General features: G+C 41.2%; 1 protein-coding gene across 1 annotated transcript in view; it reads right to left on the bottom strand.

Annotated features, from left to right (window-relative positions):
* The window catches only part of BTBD9 (BTB domain containing 9), a 187,849-nt gene that overhangs the window by 38,503 nt on the left and 129,968 nt on the right, over nt 1–19,378 (bottom strand). The window contains exon 7 of the mRNA XM_056853291.1: nt 11,467–11,656. Within this exon, the coding sequence (XP_056709269.1) occupies nt 11,467–11,656 (190 nt within the window). The remainder of the gene's footprint in view (nt 1–11,466; nt 11,657–19,378) is intronic.

A 19,378-nucleotide genomic window follows, 5' to 3' on the forward strand; every position in this document is an offset into this window, starting at 1 on the left:
TTTCCGTGGCTCTGAGGGGGCATTTCTGGGGGTAGAGGTCTCAAAATTTCAGGGTAGCTTGAGGGGACGCTTCTTGCAAGATCCCCCAAGTTTTGTAAAGATTGGGTCAGGGTGTCCCGAGATATGGGGCCTGGAAGAGGTTGCCCCCCCCAAAATCACCCACAGTGACAGGAATAAAGCCACTTAAAGCACATTGGTGCTTTTCCGCGGCTCCGGGGGGGGCGCATTTTTGGGGGTACAGCCCCCAAACTTTCAGCGTAGCTTTAGATGAGGCTTCTTGGAAGAACCCCCAAGTTTTGTAAAGACTGGATCGGGGGTCCAGAGATATGGGTTCCCCCCCTTTTCCCTATTGGGATGAATGGGACCAGCCGATCCTATGCATCTAGAGAGCGGCAAATCCAAGGCAAAACCTCCCATGCTAACCATTGCAATGCAAAGCAACACGCGAGCGACCATGGAAAGGAACAGAGGCGCACTATGCTAGCTATAGAAAAAGGAAAAAAGGAGCAGGTGACTTGAACCGTGAAAATGTATGGTGAAAGTCAGATTTTGCAAAAACATTTTTGAGTGAGCAGCAAAACAGACCGTGCAAAAAAACCCCCAGAGTTTGTATTTTCTGCCCTGCTCCTTCTTCTCATGGTGGAGGGACGCTCCCCCCTTATGCAAACGACCCCACCAAACTCAAGCAAGTCTCACCAGCACCCCCCCACCAACCAATACGGCGCCGCCGTGCACCCCCCAAATGGGGAAAAATCCAAGACGCAGGGGATCTCACGCAAGCTGCCCAGTTGCACTCAACCCCAGGCTAGAGGCAAAAACAGTGGAAAACACCAAGAAGGAGGCTCGACACCAAGGGTGCCGAGCGGAGAGAGACTTGCTAGCCGCCGCACAGACTCAACTTTAAACTTAACTTTAAAAGCAATACACACACTCCCACAGAGGTGAGCGGTCACACACCCCTCGGCAGAATGGGCGAAAGCCTCCTTTGGCTTCCCCCCACAGAAACTGCCCCCCCACAGACTCTGCTCCCCCCCCCACATACACACGGGAAAAAATTATAGATTAAAGCCTCAAAAGGGGTCTTACTATGGATGTCTTCTGTTCCATCAGGAGGGACTGGGTAATCCAATACGATTCCATTTAAGCACGGGAGGTTTTGCCTTGGATTTGTTGCTCTCTAGATGCATAGGATTGGCTGATCCCATTCATCCCAATAGGGAAAAGGGGGGACCCATATCTCTGGACCCCCTGATACCATCTTTACAAAACTTGGGGGTTCTTCCAAGAAGCCTCATCTGAAGCTACGCTGAAAGTCTGGGGGCTGCACCCCCAAAAATGCACCCCCTGCAGCCACGGAAAGGAGTGAATGTGCAAACGCACTCCCCCACGGGGATTTCTCTCTCACACAAACAGATACTCTCTCTTTCTCTCCCCGGGCCATGCAGCAGCTGGGCTCACATGCTCAATCGCGACTGATTGGCCAGAAGAAGACCCTGCTTGGCCACCGATTGGCCGCAGGAGAATGCTGCTTACTAACTGACGGTTGTGCTGCTGTGCCGAACCCCGAATTTGCTGAATTTATTCGCCGAGCACCCCGAACTTGCCAAATTCGGCTCCCCGGTTTCCAGCCTTTTTGAGTTCGGTTCCATCCGAACTAAAAACCGCCGAATTAGGGGAAATTCGGCTGCTTTCCGGTTCGGGCCGAACTGAATCGACAGCCCTAGATTGTACCACTTCAGATTCCAAATGAAGGGTTACATTTTTCTAAGTTTCCCTACATTAATAATTCCCTGTAAGGCAAAAGGGATGTGAAAGGCTAGGTTAGAACCTTTCCCCTTAATGAATTTTTTACAGCGAGTTTTTAAATCGGAGGCCATTCAAATTGCGGTTTTGCACCAGAAACTGTATTAAGTACATGACTACATAAAATAGTTGCCTTCACCTTCTCTCAGTCTCACTGTAGATTTTTTTCTTTGGGACCAATGAAGTGGGGGGGCTTTTGTGTTTTTTCAAACAGATTAGATGTGATTTTGCTTACGTATTACACAAATGCTTTGGCTTGCTGTGTACTATTGATTAGCAGGAGTTCAGTTTATAGCAACAAATTGCTCTGTTTGCCACTGTTTTGATACAAAATTCAATAGCAAATATGTTTCCAAAAAATCCTTGTCTTTTCTACTGGAGCTAGAAGCGACCGGAAGCAGAGCCAGAATACCACATTATTTTGCTTTAAAAATAATTGCTCTCTCATCAGTCTAGAAGGAAAGTTTTTAAATTGCAGCGTTCTAATTGGAAGCCTGCATTATGCATGTTATGGCACGCTACATTGTGCTGATTGTGATTTTTAACTTCTGCTCTTTTCCTTAAGGGTTTAATTTGCTACCAGGTCCAGAGTAAAAGGCCTACTATGCCTTGTCCTTATTCACTGAAATGGCACTTATGAAACAACAGAGTACAATTACTCTGTGTTGTTTGAGCTTTGTACTCTTGTTTGTGGAAGGCCTATCCTCATTATTATGGCAATTATTTTATAACCATTTGTCCTATCTCTCTAAAAAAAGTAGCAAGCGTACTAATTATGATACACACACATTTCTTGTGATAGAACTGGGTGATTTCTATGAAATCCCTAGGCATTGTTCCACAAGAAGCAAATATTTAACTATGCAGCCAATTTTCCCACCGTTTATTACATTTAGATTGTGAACTCTAAAGCATGGGAAGCAACACAGTATTTTCTGAAAGATTAAAAAAAACACACCCAGAATAAGATTACAATGGCCACCTGGGTCCTACTAATTAGATCTTCTCTGAAATCTAAGAAGCGAGAATGTCAGCCTTACCTTTATAAAACAGATTTTAAATGTCTGCAAGGATGTCATCAATGAAAAGAAGAAATACTTCTACTCGTATATTTTATTTTAAATGTAATCCAATCATATTTTTTCTCTTATCAAAATAAATGTGTGCTTGTTTACATAAACTGGCCAACGTGTCTCTTTCACAAGAATATTTAACCCATATTATACTGTGAATTCCATTCTCCTCAGTAAAACCATTTGGCTTGCTTACAAGTGCTGAAAATGACACTCCTCCAAAAATGATTCCACTGATCAACAGCAGCCTGTGTGTGGCTGCTATTTTTAAATGCTGAAGAGGGGAGTTTGAACTAGCTGTGAGCTAAGCATAGACTTCCAGTAGCTTATGGGAATACAATGCAAAATCCAGCAGACTTTAATTATTTAATTGTTATAAATAAAGATACCTAAACTCAGGACTCAATAATATTACTCTCAAAAAGCTTTGCTTTCATCATCTCTGAATCCCTGAAATCTGACTGGTGTCATGAGATGCTTGGACAAACAAGATTTACAAAGCAGAGAAGGAGATTGTTTAAATGATACATATGAACTACTAAAAATCCTCTTCATCTATTGTTAAAAGGAGGAAAAACATTTAAACTTATCATGGATAGATGATAATAATACGTGAACTCAATTTTTATTATTTGGGAAGTATTTTTAGAAATTTGTAATCGTAATCACCTTTGCAAGCTTTTTAATCTATTTTTATCAAGTATTGTATAGGGTATTTTATGATTTGTGCTAAGGTATATCATTATGATAATCACCATTTAATGTGAACTATTATATCAGTATTTACTGCTCATAATTATTGCTATTATTATATATTTATTGTTTATGATATCATGTTTATTACACCATATGTATATTTTTCCTTTCTCTTTTTCTTTGATGTAATTGTTAGTGTGATATGGCTTTTATTTTTCTCTTCTGTTTATATACAAAAATAAAATCTTTTTAAAAAGATTTACAAAGCCTGTTTCAGAGCCCTCTACTTAATTTTAGCTGTTAACAATATTAATAACTAATAATTTAAGAAGCTAAAATAAAAGGCTTCTGAAAGATGACTTTTAGTTCTCATTAGCGCTGACTTTCTGCAAATTAAAAATTTAGAGCTGATTCAGCCAGAAGTCCCAGAGGGCCTTATTCCATACTTGGTCAGAAGAAAGACTCTGATATCTGAAATTTTGCTCTCTTACCTACTCTCTATTACTGTAGCTGCGAAGGTGTTTTGGTTGCTCTAAGCAAGGCTGTAGCTAACTTGCTTATTTTAACAAATCTGCCATCTACAATGATCACAAACACTGATAGAGATCAACAGGACATTTTTACTTGTAGGCTTTTTAAGGGGTACAAGTAGGGACAAAGACAAAATAGTATGCAAATTTTAAAGGAATCTAATTATGTTTCCTAACAGAATCCCTTTTCTCACTGGGAACTCTGCAGTTTCCTCAATTCAGATTTATCAAAGCTTAATAGGACGGGTGTAGATGTTCAAAATTTCCAATGGCACACCAACAGCTAACATAATTCTGAATATCTTAAATAAAACCAAACTGGTGGGGCTACAGGGCAAAAAGGCTATGTGGACATAGCTTAGCTCTGCAAAGAAATGAGTGAATCTCTTAAACTATTACCATTGAACATTTATCTGTCACCAACACAGCACTGGGTTTGGTGCTGCATGTTATGCTTCAGATAGTCTTAAATTGCCTCAAAGCACATGTCTATGAATGACAATTTTTAAGATGTAATGAAAGTAAAAAATACAATCGATTTAAAAAGCCACCATATAAGAAGCAGATAATTTTTTTTTTAACAATCAAAAGATAGCACCTCTCCAAGAATCCATCTGAAAAGAAAAACACAGGTTGCATGAAATGTATTCTGCATGTGTTGCCATTTCGGACCACCACAAGGAGTCTCTCAAGTGCCTACATGAATATTCACTAGTGCATACTGGGCACAAGGGCCACATTTCGTGGCATGGGCACTAATCCTTCAAATGTATTCCAAGCAGACTAACAGGGTAAATGTCTCTTGAAAAGCTAGGTTGCACTGTGGTGGATAGGATAAGGCTGAAAGGGAATTGTCGGAGCAAAGAAATCAGAATTGCATGCATCACAGGAAAAAAATCAGTTTTAGTGCAATGCTGCTCCTGCTACGCAGGCTCCTGCTATTAGGCAAAAATGTTAAATTAGCTTCCGTTAGTCAATCTTGCCCTGTGGGCTGTAGAAAGAAATGCTGAGTGAACTTAGTTCATACAACTCGCTGCCTGCAATATCTAGAATATTAAAACATTAGCCTCAGCCGCATCAACCTTGCTGAAAATCCATTAATTGAAATAGGCAGCATTGTGGGTAATAATGATAAGACCGTCTTAGAGTCTTAGAAAGAATCTCAAAAACTGCAAGGGAAGCACATGTATCCATTAAAAGGTGGAGAAAGGACCTTTGCCTTAAAAATGGGGCCTTGATTAATAATCCCAAGTCTAAACTGCTGAGGACAGTATTTCATAACTGTATGGATGGATGTGAGGGGGAATGCGGTATTTTTAGTGCTCTTTATCTGCTTCTAATAGGAAACTGCATTCTTTGAATGCACAAGGCCTGTTTTGCCTTATTGTAGCATCTACAAACGCTATGTATTTCATGGTGTTTTTGCATTCTACAGAGTTTGTCTGTGGTCTGCTAACAATTATTGGTCTAATTGCTGTGAAGTATTTGTGGGAAAGGGGCAGAGGTCACTCAACAACCTGAGAAAATACTCTGGAATAATGTTATTCCAAATTCTAAACACCAGACACAGGACACACAACTACCTGTTGTTAACAAGTGATTCAATACAAATGATATACTTGCTGGTTGTCTTTGTGAACAGTCAGAAAAATCTATAGAGTTATCTCAGTCAAAGATGAGAAAATAACATCATTAAGCTCCTACTGGAAAATCTCACTGGAATCTTGCTGATTACAGTCAAGTAAACAACGCGGTGCATTTAGCTATAAAACAATTGTTCTAATTCAATGGTGCTTATATATTCCTGCAAAGATTTATATGTTGCTTGATTTGCCCTATTTTTATTTTTTTTATAATGGCTGACTTACTATTTGAATTCAATTCGGCATATAAAAATACTCAAGACTACCATTATTTTTCCACAGTGATAATTTATTTATTGCTTAGATCCAAACATAGGACAGAAATATTTAAAAAATGACATTCCAAAGCTGGAAAAAAGAGAAAGACAACTACTAATACTGATATTTTGTATTTTATTTTTGCATTGTCTTCTCCATTTACTCCAGTCTTGGATCCAAGAACCTCAGAGCAGTGTAGATGGAACAGGGGTCATTTTAGGATTACTTGTCAAAGATCACCCAGCAAACTTCCTGGCTAAGTGGAAAACTGAAGTAGCCACTGCACCCAAGCAGCTTTCTTTTTAAGTATAGGGCAATTTAATTAGCTATTGTTTTTCCCCAAAACATTATTCTTATTTGTCCAGCAGAAAAATGTTAAACTCAGAATGCAAATTTAATGAATACCTTAGCACAGTGATTCCCAAAGTGGGCAATACAACCCCCTGGGGGCGGTGGGATTCCTAGGAGAACACTAAGAGGCAAGGGGGCAGCAGGGTGGTGCTAGAGGCTGGCCCCTTCAACTGTGTTGTTGGATAGGGTAGGGGGGGTGCTGGGGTTGAGTTTGTGGAACCAAGGGGGCGGTGGCCCAAAAGGTTTGGGAACCACTGCCTTAGCACATAACATTTGTCAGTGTTAGCTTTGAAATATGCACGTGTGCGTAAAAATTAAAAGGAGACAAACGTCACATTTGCAGTAAATCTTAAATACAAGGCTGGTTTACAGAAATGCTTAACTTTCTCTGCATTTTTATAATATATTTGTATTTCAACCACCATCTTCTGAAACCACAATTTAGATTCTTTCATAATAGTTCCATAGTTAGAGATACAATTTTAATGGGTTTTTTCCTGATAACTATGAACAAACTACAATGTCCATCTTATATAAAAAGTCAGTTGCCTGGTGACTTCCGCTAGGGGAGTAGGGCTGAGCACACGTCTCTTGGAAGCTCCCAAGAGAACCAAGATTCGCTTGAAATTGGGGTGCATATTTGCACTCCTACCTGATCCTAAATAGTGGATTGGGGTACTGCTGCCCATGAAGAGCAGTTTGACCCCCAGTTTTGCCGAGAGAGCCATCTGACGACTCTCGGAATCCTGGTTGGAGTCCCGCCTGGCTTATGAGGGGAAACCATTGCCGCGAGTGTTTCTTTGGAATTAGGCTCAGCTCCCCCCTACCTATTACCATCTATGCAACGATATTTAAGCAGGAATACCTACTCTTCCAAGATCTGAGTAAGTAATAAGAACTCCTTTGTTTTACCTGGAATCGGAAGTCACATAGGAGTGGAAAAAACCATCTAAAAAATCCGTATCTCCTCATCTGAGGTTTGGATAACTTTTTGGCATCTAAAAATATTGGATAAACCGGCAGGAGCTTAATCAAACTGATCGCTGGGTAGACATAACAATTGGGACTTCTTGAATGACGTTATGGCTACCAATCAGAAAGCCTGAAGCTTAAAGAGGAGGGACGAGCAGATTCCCTCCCACTTTCGGGAGGAGGTTTTTCGGAGTAAATAAACTTTGAAGCTACGTTCTATCCGGAAGCATTGGTTATCGTTTGACACTGCGAGAACATCACGGGATTTGGGATCGGATGTGTGATTGCTGTGTACCCGGCTAACAATTCCCAAGCCCCAAGGCAAAAGGAAGGAATGGCAGATGTGCGTCCTTATACTCGCCCCTCGCGGTATCATCTGACTTTTTAACTCATACCTGTCCGGACTTTACAAATTAACTACAGCTACCACAAGCTACACCATAGAAAATGAAACCAACTTTACAGATCAAGTATTTTTTTGGGTAAACAGTATCAATGACCTTGCCAATGGTATAAAGGACCGACTTGCGACAATGAGCTCAATATTCAGAGAAGGAATTTACCCAAATGACAAGCCAGTACAAGACGAAGCACCATCAAAGGAAACATCTCTGCAAGAAGGAACAGAACCAACTCAAGTGACAACTATGAATATAAGAGACTTTGATTTTTGTTTGTATGATTTATTGGATGAATTTTCTGAAACTGACTGGGAGAATTTACAAAGACAAAATTTTGGAAACACCAAGTCCCTCCTTTTTTCAGAGAGGGAAGAGGAAATGTTGCAGATTTACTACTCTTCATCGTCACTTACAGAGGAAATTGCATTAACATCATCCATGGATGTCCTTCGACGGATGGACTCATTGAGACAAAGAGGAAGATTTTGGAAATATAAGATGAAGAAACTGGGCCAAAGGGCTTAGATTTTTTCTTTTTGGGGGGGGGGATTTGATTGAAAGGAAACAACCAATGGCATTAACATTACCAACATTTATTGTGGAGATGTGGAGAAATGGAGAAACTAAAATGATTTTTATTACTGAAAGAAGTTAAGAAAAGTACTTACTATTTAATTCTTTCTTAAACTATAAAAAGCAGTGTTTTTTATTTTATTTCTGTTTCCCTTTTTAATTTTTTGCTTTCAATTTCTTTTTATTTTAATATAGATAAGTGAAGCAGTAAATACTTAGATTATGAGTAAGATTAAATAATAAGCAAAAATATTTTATGGATGTTTATAATAATATTAGGATTAAATTTTGATACTAAGGAGATTACAAATAAATGAAAAGATTGAGGGAGGTGTAGGAGAAGTCTTTAGATTCTACTTTTAAATATATAAATGTGTAGTTTCAACAACTGATTATTAGAATTTACATTTTGATGCTTACTTACATTGATTTTTGAATGTTTTAAGTAGTGCAAAAAATAATAAAAATATTATTTAAAAAAAAGTCAGTTGCCTGATATTCCCAGATAAACAAGTTGGGTGTTGTTGTTGTTTTTGTGTGTGTGATCACAAAATTTGTAAGAATCATGAACATTCACAGTACATTTCCTAAATAAATACTGGGTGCGGGGAGATAAAATCTATTTAAAAGGATTTGCTGTGAAGGTCACTTGATAACACTTTGAGGTTAACAGAGAATACATCCAGGCCTACTAAGAATGTAAGTGCTAGTATAGACTAAAGAAGGTGTCGAACTCATTTGTTATGAGGGACAGATGTGACATAAATGTTACTTGGCTGGGTCATGCCTTGCCAGGCCAGATCAGGACTGGAGTAGGTGGCTAGCTCGCAGGCCGGATAAGAGCTCTCAAGAGGCTGGATCTGGTCTGTGGCCGTATGTTTGACACCCCTGGACTAAAGGCATAATCAGTGCAAACCACAAGTTAGGGACAGTTGAGATGAGATCTGGGATGTACAATCCACAATAAATGATGAAGCAGTCAGAGTTGTACTGCATATGGGAAACAGAGTTCCTAAGAAATAATTTGAGTATGGATGCACAGGAACATCTAGAGAGTCTATGCAGGTTGAGGCCTGATGAGGCTCTCCTAGACTTCCTGCTCTCACTGGATGATTCCTTGATGATGAGAACTCCCTGTAGTACTCAAGCTTAACAGATGCTTTTAGGCACTGGCATAAGCCAATGATATCAGCACCGACTTGTACTCAAGGACTATCAGTGGGACTGGCGTAGTACCAAAGGCATTACAATAATCGTATTAGGCCCCTACCTTGGAGAGGAAAAGAGCCAGCATGGTGTAGTGATTAAGAGTGGTGGACTCTAATCCAGAGAACCAGGTTTGATTCCCCACTCCTCCACTTGAAGCCTGCTGGGTGATCTTGGGCCAGTCACAGTTCTCTCAGAACTCCCTTAGTCGACACGGAGGCAGGCAATGGCAAACCACCTCTGAATGTCTCTTGCCTTGAAAACCGTATGGGATTGCCACCACATGACCATTTGGGTGGGAAGACTCCTGGACATGGATGAGGGGGAGGGGAAGGGGGGAGCACTCTATAGAGATGATCTTCAGAAGCTTACAAATCTTTGCACGGCTGACACTGCACAAGTGCAGTCCCATGTGTGCCTGCGCAGAAGCCATAACAGCAATAAATATGTATATTAAGGAAACCTGAAAAGCCAGATCCACACTAATTAAATAGATAAGAAGATACAAAATACATTAAAAAATGGTAAGGGTTGTCTAAGAGAGCTTTTTTCCGTTTTAAATTGATTTTACCTTCAGGCAGGACAGATATATCAAAAACATTTCAGAAATAAAAAGGAACCAAGTAAAGCCTTCTGTGACAAGATGAAGCTGAATGTCACTAGGAACTACCTATCCAGTGGGGTGTGCGTGATATACTTGTGAGCCATAAATGTCTGCATGTTCAGATCCACTCCTGCTAACTCCTGTGTATATACTAAGATTTGCAGTCTCATCCTTGCTGCAGCTGCACTGTAAATTCTGGCAACTTTCTCTCTGCTTTTTTTATCTTGTCACATACAACATAACAATTCCCGGTAACACTAATGTAATAGTACAGCTTCCCTTGAAAGAGCCTGACAAGACTGTACACATTATATCTCTCATTTATGAAAATTGATTTTCATATCTTCACTGCTCTGATGCCAAGGCATAAAGGGTGGGGACTGAGGAAAGCATAACTAAATGCTAGCTCAGGGGTGTCAAACATAAGGCCCGAGGTCCAGATCCGACTCCTTGAGAGCTCTTATCTGGCCCGTGAGCCAGCCATCCCCCCTCCCAATCTGGGCTGGTGAGGCATGGCCTGGCCCAACCAAGTGACATTTATGTCATATCTGACCCTCGTAACAATTGAGTTTGACACCCCTGTGTTGGCTACTTACAGTGAGCACCTCTGCCTCCTTAAAAGCCAAGAAGTGTCCCTGTAAAAAAGATGACTCCTCAATTTCACATGTTTCCATTTACAGAATATCAGCTAGGGAGTTCTAGATAATCTTCTAAAACTATACAACACATTACAACATGGTACTATGTAAGGGAAAAGTCTTTCTAACAATTTCCATTTTGGGAGTTCGGAATTTTGTAATTTTGTGCTATTTGCCTATGCCAAGTCATCCACTCTCCTGATAGGGTGCTTGACATATCGAACACTACAAAAGGTCCCCCAAAACATTTCTGCATGTCAACTTGTCCTATAAAAAAAAGTGCATTGCGTATGAATTATGTATTATATTTCTTCTTGACCTTCTTTCAAGAAGCCCAGAGCAGCACCCATCTTATCATCAACACTCTGCCTGATATATTATGCTTAGAGCAGTTAGGTAGAGTCTTTGACTGGCCAAAAATTACCCAGTGAATTTCATAGGGATCTGAACCTAGACGGGAGTAATTCTACATAGAATTTAAGTGTAACGCATCACATTTCTGATGATAAATCCTGTGTTCTCAACTTATGTCATTATTTTGATATTAAATGTATTTGCTAATTTTTGTGTGTTTTGTATGTTATTGTGGCAGTATAAGAATATCCCCAGTGCAAGAAAAAAATGTGCTATAAAATATGCAACTGTACATGAAAAAAAATCTACAAGGGATGAATTCTCATCACTGAATGATCTTTACATAAAAGAGAAGTCTTCTTACCGAACTGATCCAATCATGTAAGGTTGTGCCAGCTGTACTACAATTGCACCGCTGCCTAGCTGGTGGCATGTATACCCAGAATCCCAATCGTAATTCTTTGTGTCTCCATTCAACAAGGCATTGCGTCTTCGGCTTACACCCTCAATCACGCTGGCACAGTCTGCCACTGTTGCAACATTCTCGTTGGGAACTGAAAATTAAAGCACAAAAGAGATCAATGGTGGACAATGGCATCTCAACGCCCTCAGTTTCTATTTCTAGAGATGTGTAAAAATAAGGAGGAAATATTGTTGGCACAGGCTGAGATTAAAAATTAATAAGCACTGAGTAAGCTGTCTGAACCAGAACAAGTCCCAGACTCTCTAAATGAACAGCAGTCACAAAATGAGAAATTATGCATTGCAAACAAATACCATAGCAATTGCTTTGGTTAACCAACTGCAGCATGACTACAGGGACAAAAGTTAGGAATTATTTTTAAAAGAAGACGCTGAGGTTGAGTGGACAAACACCGAGAGAAAGAAAAAGCGGAAACTCTTCAGTGTCACACCAGATGGACAATAAGCGCAGATGTGACCTACAAAGTGGGCATTCTCTATGACTATTATTCAGTTACAGTTTTCAAACATATGCAGAAGTCAATTAGGTTGCTTTCAGCTAGGGAACTCATTATGCAAAAAAGTGAAGATGAAACAGCAACAAAATATTCAGATGCTGATTGCCAAAAAATAAGTGGTGACTCTTTTGTATCATGTTCCCATTTGGCTCATTCAACATGGGGACATCCTATGTAGGGGAGTATAAACAGGGCTAAAAGTGGACAAGAGTGGTAGCTTCCCCATTGATGCCAACAGGGAGATTATTACGGGATCTTCAAGGGAAACATCCAGCACTGCAGGCAGAATCCCGTGTGGAGAGGTGGACCAGTGGAGAAATGATGAAGCATGGTGACTAAGAAGTAGCAATGGTGTCTCATCGAGAGCATGGGACATTGGCCAATACCACTGCTTTCTCGGCAGATCTGGGCAAGCACAGAACTTACCATTTTAGAGCAGGAGAATAAAGAAAAACATTAAAATAGCCCACTGAAATTTTTCTTGTGAGTTATTTTATGCTGTTCTTTATGGCCCAGTATCTTCAGAGGGTGGTACAGCGAGAGATTCCCTCGGCACCTTGTATGAGGCTCTGCTCTAAACTATTTTCAAGGCTTTGCCTGTGCAAAACTGATTAGCAGCAGAGTTCTTCAGAATTTATCATATTAAAAGAGATTTACAACCTTTAACTCTGATAATACAAAAGTGTAGGGAGTAAGTTTGCTCCCCTGAACTATTGACCAGCAAACCAGACAGATCACCTGCATAAACTTTTATCTTTAATTGAAAAAATAAAATATTATTTTCATTCAGCAAGACAAAAATAAAATAAAGGCATGAAAAAATTAACCCTACCATGACTGTGGAGATAAATGCTAAAATTATTAAAGTTCCTAGCATTGCATAATCACATTATAACAAGTAATAGTTTTTAAAAACAAATCAGGTTTCAGTTTTTTGTCTCACTGCTTTTAGGGATTATCAAAACCCCCAATTTACACAAAATCTCACCCAGAGATCTCACCTATTCTTATGAGACTTCCAGCCAGAGAAATCTGATTTGCTTGTCACAAGAGTGTTTATTTATAGTAAAACATCAGTCTTATCTTTCTCTAAACTTCATTTATTACTATCATGTGATTATACTAGAAATCTGATTGGTTGTAATTAAATATGAGATAAGGAACCAAAGTACAAATAAGCCAATCAGCAGGTGCATATAAAACACATCTGATCCAGCAAGATAAGAAGGCCAAGCTCAACTCTTAGAAAGCAATTAATCTAACTTTTTTTCTGTAACAGTTTCAACTAACTATCCAAGATGAAGGTAGATCTACACAACAGAGTTCACTTGTAGTCGAAAAAGTGTATAATGTCTCAGTCCACTTGCAAACTCAGCAAGAAAAGAGGAGTGATAATATTGCTACCACTACAGTGGAACTTACAAATTGTGACCAAAAGATCTTTTCTGCATTCCCTTTCCTGTAGTAGCCCCTTTTGACCCCCAAAACAGAATAGACTGAAACCAGCTATTCCTCTAATAACAATTCCATATTGCAGCCCATGCACTCATAAACCTGGCTACCTGTGACCCCAGTAGATATACTACTTTCCCAAACTGCTTCCTCGTATATTTGTTTGTAAAAAGAGTTCTGTCTACCTCTGGAGGAGGGGAAAAAACCTAAGCAGAGTTTATTCTCTTTTAGGGCAGCTTGTAAATGTATTAACAGTGTGTCCACTTCCTCTCAAAGTGATATTTCTGACGATAAACTGACTGCCAAAACCAATATCACACACAACTTTTTAGAATAATTTTATAGGATCCTGTATAGGACAGAACTGGGCTTGAGGTTTATCCAGATCTGAGGGAGAAGTTAAAACTGATCTCCTATTTCTCCCCCCCCCCAATTTGAGCACTAGAAACAGGGCAGACACCCAAGCTTTGCCCTCCCCACCGCAGCAATAGGTAGCCCATTTGCGGTGAAAGGGACAGAAGTAAACAGATTCCAGAGCTGGCAGAGCCCTAGTAGATGTGGGTATGAGTAGCGGGAGAGACTATGGGGCAACCGGGTACCATTCAACACTCCCATAACCGGCAAGCAGTGCCAGCCAGCCCACACGTCCTGCATTGCTTGTACAAACTGGCAGGCAAGCAGGGTTGCAGAGATAAGGAAACAGAGGTAGGCGTTCAGGCTTCTCTCCTCACCCTTGGCAACAGGAGACAACCTGACCCTGCAGACAGACGGAAGGATATTTACTTAATTTATTCAAGATACTGATACAACATATAGAGGCAGAGGCTAAGGCTTCATCCTCCCCACAACAGAAAGGATCTGCGTGATGGAGACCTCGGCATCTGAGAGCTCTCAGTGTCTCAAATTTAATATAAAAACACTAAGCAGCGCTGCTTCTCCCCAACATGACCTGCCTCCTCCCACAAAAGCTATTATACCTAGAAGAGGAAAAACGACAGGCTACTCCTCCCATTTATGTGTAAAGAAAGTGGGATGTGGGGTATATTTTCTAACTAAATGGGAACACACAGACCCCCACATTTTACTCCAGATGCTTGGAGTCTATTTTCTCCTAGACATGCTCCGACATGGGAAGGCAGGATGCAATGAAAATCTTGAAAGAAACAGAGCGCCGCAAAGCAAGATAGCAGGGAGGCATCAAGTCCATATTTGTGACAGGCTGTTTTAAATATTGTATTAATTGTTACATCTTTTACGGTGCTTGAGTTCTTTTACTTTGTAAGCCAGCCCGGGTAGGCTCTAGGAAGTGGCAGCATAGCAATCATGCAAATAAGTAAACAAAATACAACGACAGATATCCCAGCTCTCCACCTGAGGATTCTGGGAGAGGAAAGCTTGCTCACGTGCCCATTCACACTTCCTGGTGACAGCTGCACACAGAATGGAAAGCCTTGAGAAACGTCAGGAAGGAAGGCAACCATTTATCTCTTGACTTTTATTCCCCTTTTATCATCTGCAGTATGACGCAAATGTATACGCCACATTCACCCTTTTGTCAAAATTACTATGCCAAAACATCAAACTATTCCTTTCCAGGAAGCCCTTAATTTACTCTTTTAATTTGACACTTAATTTGACACTTTGCAAATTTCTACTTATATAAGAAATTCAGACTGTGGCAAATATTGGGAATATTTTAGTAGTGAAGACCTGAACATGCATGCCATCAGAAATAACCTGGCAGTAAAGGAAATGTTACTTGGCTCTGCCTTCTTCTCTGGCAAAGATTTCCTCTTACAAAAATGTTTTCTACCCCCAAAGATGGTGTCATCTCTCTCTTCCCTCTGATCCATCTTCAAACTGCACCATTTACATGAATCCTTTGCTTAAACCTTCAGTCTTAAACAGCCATGCCTCTTCCCTCCCTCTGCTCTAAGTCACTATCAAATGTGAAATGATAAAGTCCTTGGGGCACAGATGTCCTTTTTTCTGCTTAGGCTGCAAGGTGCCAAAGACATTCAGGGCACAGCATAAATAAAAATACTATTTAAATATGTGGATGGCTAGTTTCAGATTTAAAAGACCAAATGCTTCCTTTTGGGTTGAACATGGAGGTCGCCCAAGTCAGGGGTGACATGGCTTTATAACCTGTAGAACTATTTTAAAAATGCAAGGCCTCTGTAGATCAGTTGTGGCCAATATTTTGCTCACCTATCCCTTCCCTGTCACATCCAGTTATTTTTATACTATTCGATACCTATTATGCACCCTAGGATACTGAGAAGTAGTTGGCTGAACTCACAAATTAATCTTTTCAATTTACCGGCGCATATATTGCTTTTATGGATATTTTCTTGAGACTTGGCTTACTTATGTAGCCTGTATCAACAACAAAAATGTAATCTTTTAGCTTGCCTACATAATCATTCTAATATGTTTCTCAAAACACGCTGTATTAATAAGTACAGAAAGCCATGTTGTAATAGCTTTTACAATTGAAATTTAGAGAGCAACCAAGTAATTGCAACACACAGAAGGTAACATACTGATTCTGTTCCCTGGGGAAGGCTGCCACTCCCCATTTTGAATGTTCATTATCGTCTTTCATACCCGCCTGATAAATTTATTAAAAACACCATCTGGAAGGGACTTTGCTCTGTGCTTTATTTTTCAGTCTTTTGGTTCTCTTCTCTTTTCCCTGTGGAATTTCTGGCTCAATTTGTGCCACTTTGTTTACAAACGTATACTGCCAAAACCAACAGTCTTGTCTATATATATATATATATGTGGTATAACAGTTGGCTACTTGAAGGACAGAGGGGGGGGGGAACCCAAGTTATATATTCTGCAAGAGAAAAGAAGGACAGGATACAAGAACGGATATTACTTTCCCCCAATCTTTGTGCACATAATGGTTCGGCATGAATGTAATATATTGTCCTAGAATGCAACTCATGCATGCTAACGAAGTGTAGACATTCTGGAAGCAAGCAAAACTTAGGAGCAACTATGGCAAAAAGAACAGCAGGAGGGAGGACAATGATTTGTGTTTTGCTCTTCCCAGCTCTTATCCTGTAACAGGTGATGGCCAACAGATTGTCAGTATATTTAATTCTGACACTATAAAATTTTTAAAGGCAATGTTATTTCCAGGACATGCCCTGAAGACTATCTATATTAACTATATTTGTAGATAAGATGACATGTAATTTTACGGTCTTCAATGATACCTGATGACGAATGAGTGAAGGTAAACATTTCAGCCAGACATATTTCTTCCCACAGTATTTTCTCTCTTAGTTTCCATCTTTTATGACTTGTTAAAACAAATCAGGGGATGTTACGGGTCTCATGGCCACTTTGAACTATGCCTAATTTGAATGTTCTTCCTCAGTACTTCTAATCATCCATACTTGTGAACAACACTGACTATAATAATTACCCCTTCATATAAATTAAAAGCATAATAAGGGGGAACACCAGTTTAACATCTGTGAGTCAAATTAGAAGTGATGGAAGCAAACACATTTGTTTATTAGTGCTTTTGACTTGTTGACATGCATAGTGTGGAATTAGAGGTCTTAATTTTAATGCAAAAAAGGGATATGCAAGTGAGGGGAGCTTAACATCCTTGCCCCTCATTACTTCAGGCCCTTGTTCCACGGTCTACCACATTCCTGGTATCGGAGCCAGGCTGGGCAGAATGTGCTTGAGGTTCGCATGGAGAGGCAATATAAGGAGGAGACAGTTTTAGCCTCCTTCAGCTGCTCATCCCTTTTTTGGTTCACCCAAGACTAGGGCTGTTGAAAAAAAAAATTATGTAAAATTCGGATTCGGAAAAAATTTGGCCCGTTTTGATTTGGGAAATGCTGAAGTCCGAACTTCCCCAATTCCGATCCGTGGAATTCGCCACCAAGTTCCGAGGTTGGGAAAAAATTCGGCAGAATAAAGCCATTAAAAACACATTTGCACCTTTCCGTGGCTCCGGGGGGGGGGCATTTTTGGAGGTAGAGGTCCCAAAATTTCAGCATAGCTTGAGGCGACCCTTCTTGCAAAAACCCCCAAGTTTTGTAAAGATTGGGTCGGGGGGTCCCGCGATATGGGGCCCGGAAGGGGTCCCCCCCAAAATCGCCCACAAGAATAAAGGCATTAAAACCCCTTTGTGCCTTTCCGCGGCTCTGGGGGGGCATGCTTGGATGTAGCGGTCCCAAAATCTCACCGTACCTTGAGGAGACCCTTCTTGCAAGAACCCCCAAGTTTTGTTAAGATTGGGTCAGGGGGCCCGAGTTATGGGGCCCGGAAGGGGTCCCCCCATTTGCCCATTGGAATAAAGCCATTAAAAGGGATGTACTAAAATGAATGACAAGTCAGCCCATTGGAAGCAATGGGAGAGGCTGCCCAGCCCACTGAAGATAATGGGAGAGGGTAATGTCGGTTGACTTGCATTGACTCCACTGAAATACATTACAGGGGATTCACTAAAACAAATGACAGGCTAGCCCATTCGAAACAGAAGAAGCAGCTGCACAGCCCATTGTAAACAACAGGAACCAGCCAGAGAGAGACTCACTGACTCACAGCTAACTCCACACGAAGTTGGCAACCGGTGAAAACGGAGCCTTGTTTACTCACCGTGATGGCTCCTTCTGTTCTGGGTTGAAGGCATCTTGTAGCCTCGGGTATTACCATCACGTGCCCAGGGAGGCAGGACCAAAAACTTTCTTCCGCTTCCTGTCTCCCTGGGCGGGAAAGCCAGTTTTCGGACTCGCCGAGCTAAGGAGACAGGTAGGTGCACAGAAGGCAAAAATACAACAACACGGCACCCATAACAAAAACAGTGAGCTCCGTCAGAAAGAACAATAACATATGAGGAAGCAATAAGAGAAGAGGAACCGACTAGTGGCGGACATAGGGAGTATCGTAAAAAAGGGGTCGCAGATTATTGAGACACCCCCCCCAGTCCTACACATCCTAACGCAGATAGCAGCGATGTCTTGGACCTGATAAGGGCGGGCAAGATGCCCTTCAACCCAGAACAGAAGGAGCCGTCACGGTGAGTAAACAAGGCTCCGTTCTCAGTTCTGGGTGTAAGGGCATCTTGTAGCCTCGGGATATCCAAGAGCTATGACCCTGGGTGGGGATCAGGATCAATCCAAGACCTGCTGCAAGACTCTCCTACCAAAGGCGGCGTCAGCCGAGGCCCTGGAATCGATTTTATAATGTTTGATAAATGTAGAGGCCGTAGACCAGGTGGCCGCCCTACATATTTCTTCCAACGAGGCCTGCCTATCGAAGGCCGCTGACGTGGCCGCACTACGCACCGAGTGTGCGGTGATGCCTGATGGAGGGGTTATTTTACTGGCCTTATAAGCCTCGACAATACACTGTTTGACTGCCGCACTAATGGCGGAGCTAGACATCTTCCCCCCCTTATTGGGGTTCGTTAAGGAGATGAAAAGAGCGTCAGATTTTCTAATGGAGGCTGTGCAATTGAGGTACACTTTCAGTAACCTGCGCATATCCAACTTGTGCCATTCCTTTTCCCTGGGATGAACCGGATGAGGGCAAAAGGACGGTAAGTGGAGTTCCTGGGACCTGTGAAACAGGGAATTTACCTTTGGTATGAAGATGGGGTCCGTTCTCAACACCACCTTGTCCCTATGAAACACGCAGAAACCCTCCCTGGAGGATAGGGCTCTGAGCTCAGAAACGCGCCGCGCCGAGGTCACTGCGGTGAGGAAAATAGTTTTCATCCTCAGGACCCTCAAGGAAACTTCCCTGATTGGTTCAAACGGTGGTCGAGTCAGCGCCGTGAGGACCACATTGAGGCGCCAGGTGGGAAAA

The sequence above is a fragment of the Euleptes europaea genome, chromosome 7 (assembly GCF_029931775.1).
Source record: "Euleptes europaea isolate rEulEur1 chromosome 7, rEulEur1.hap1, whole genome shotgun sequence".
Lineage (NCBI taxonomy): Eukaryota > Metazoa > Chordata > Lepidosauria > Squamata > Sphaerodactylidae > Euleptes > Euleptes europaea.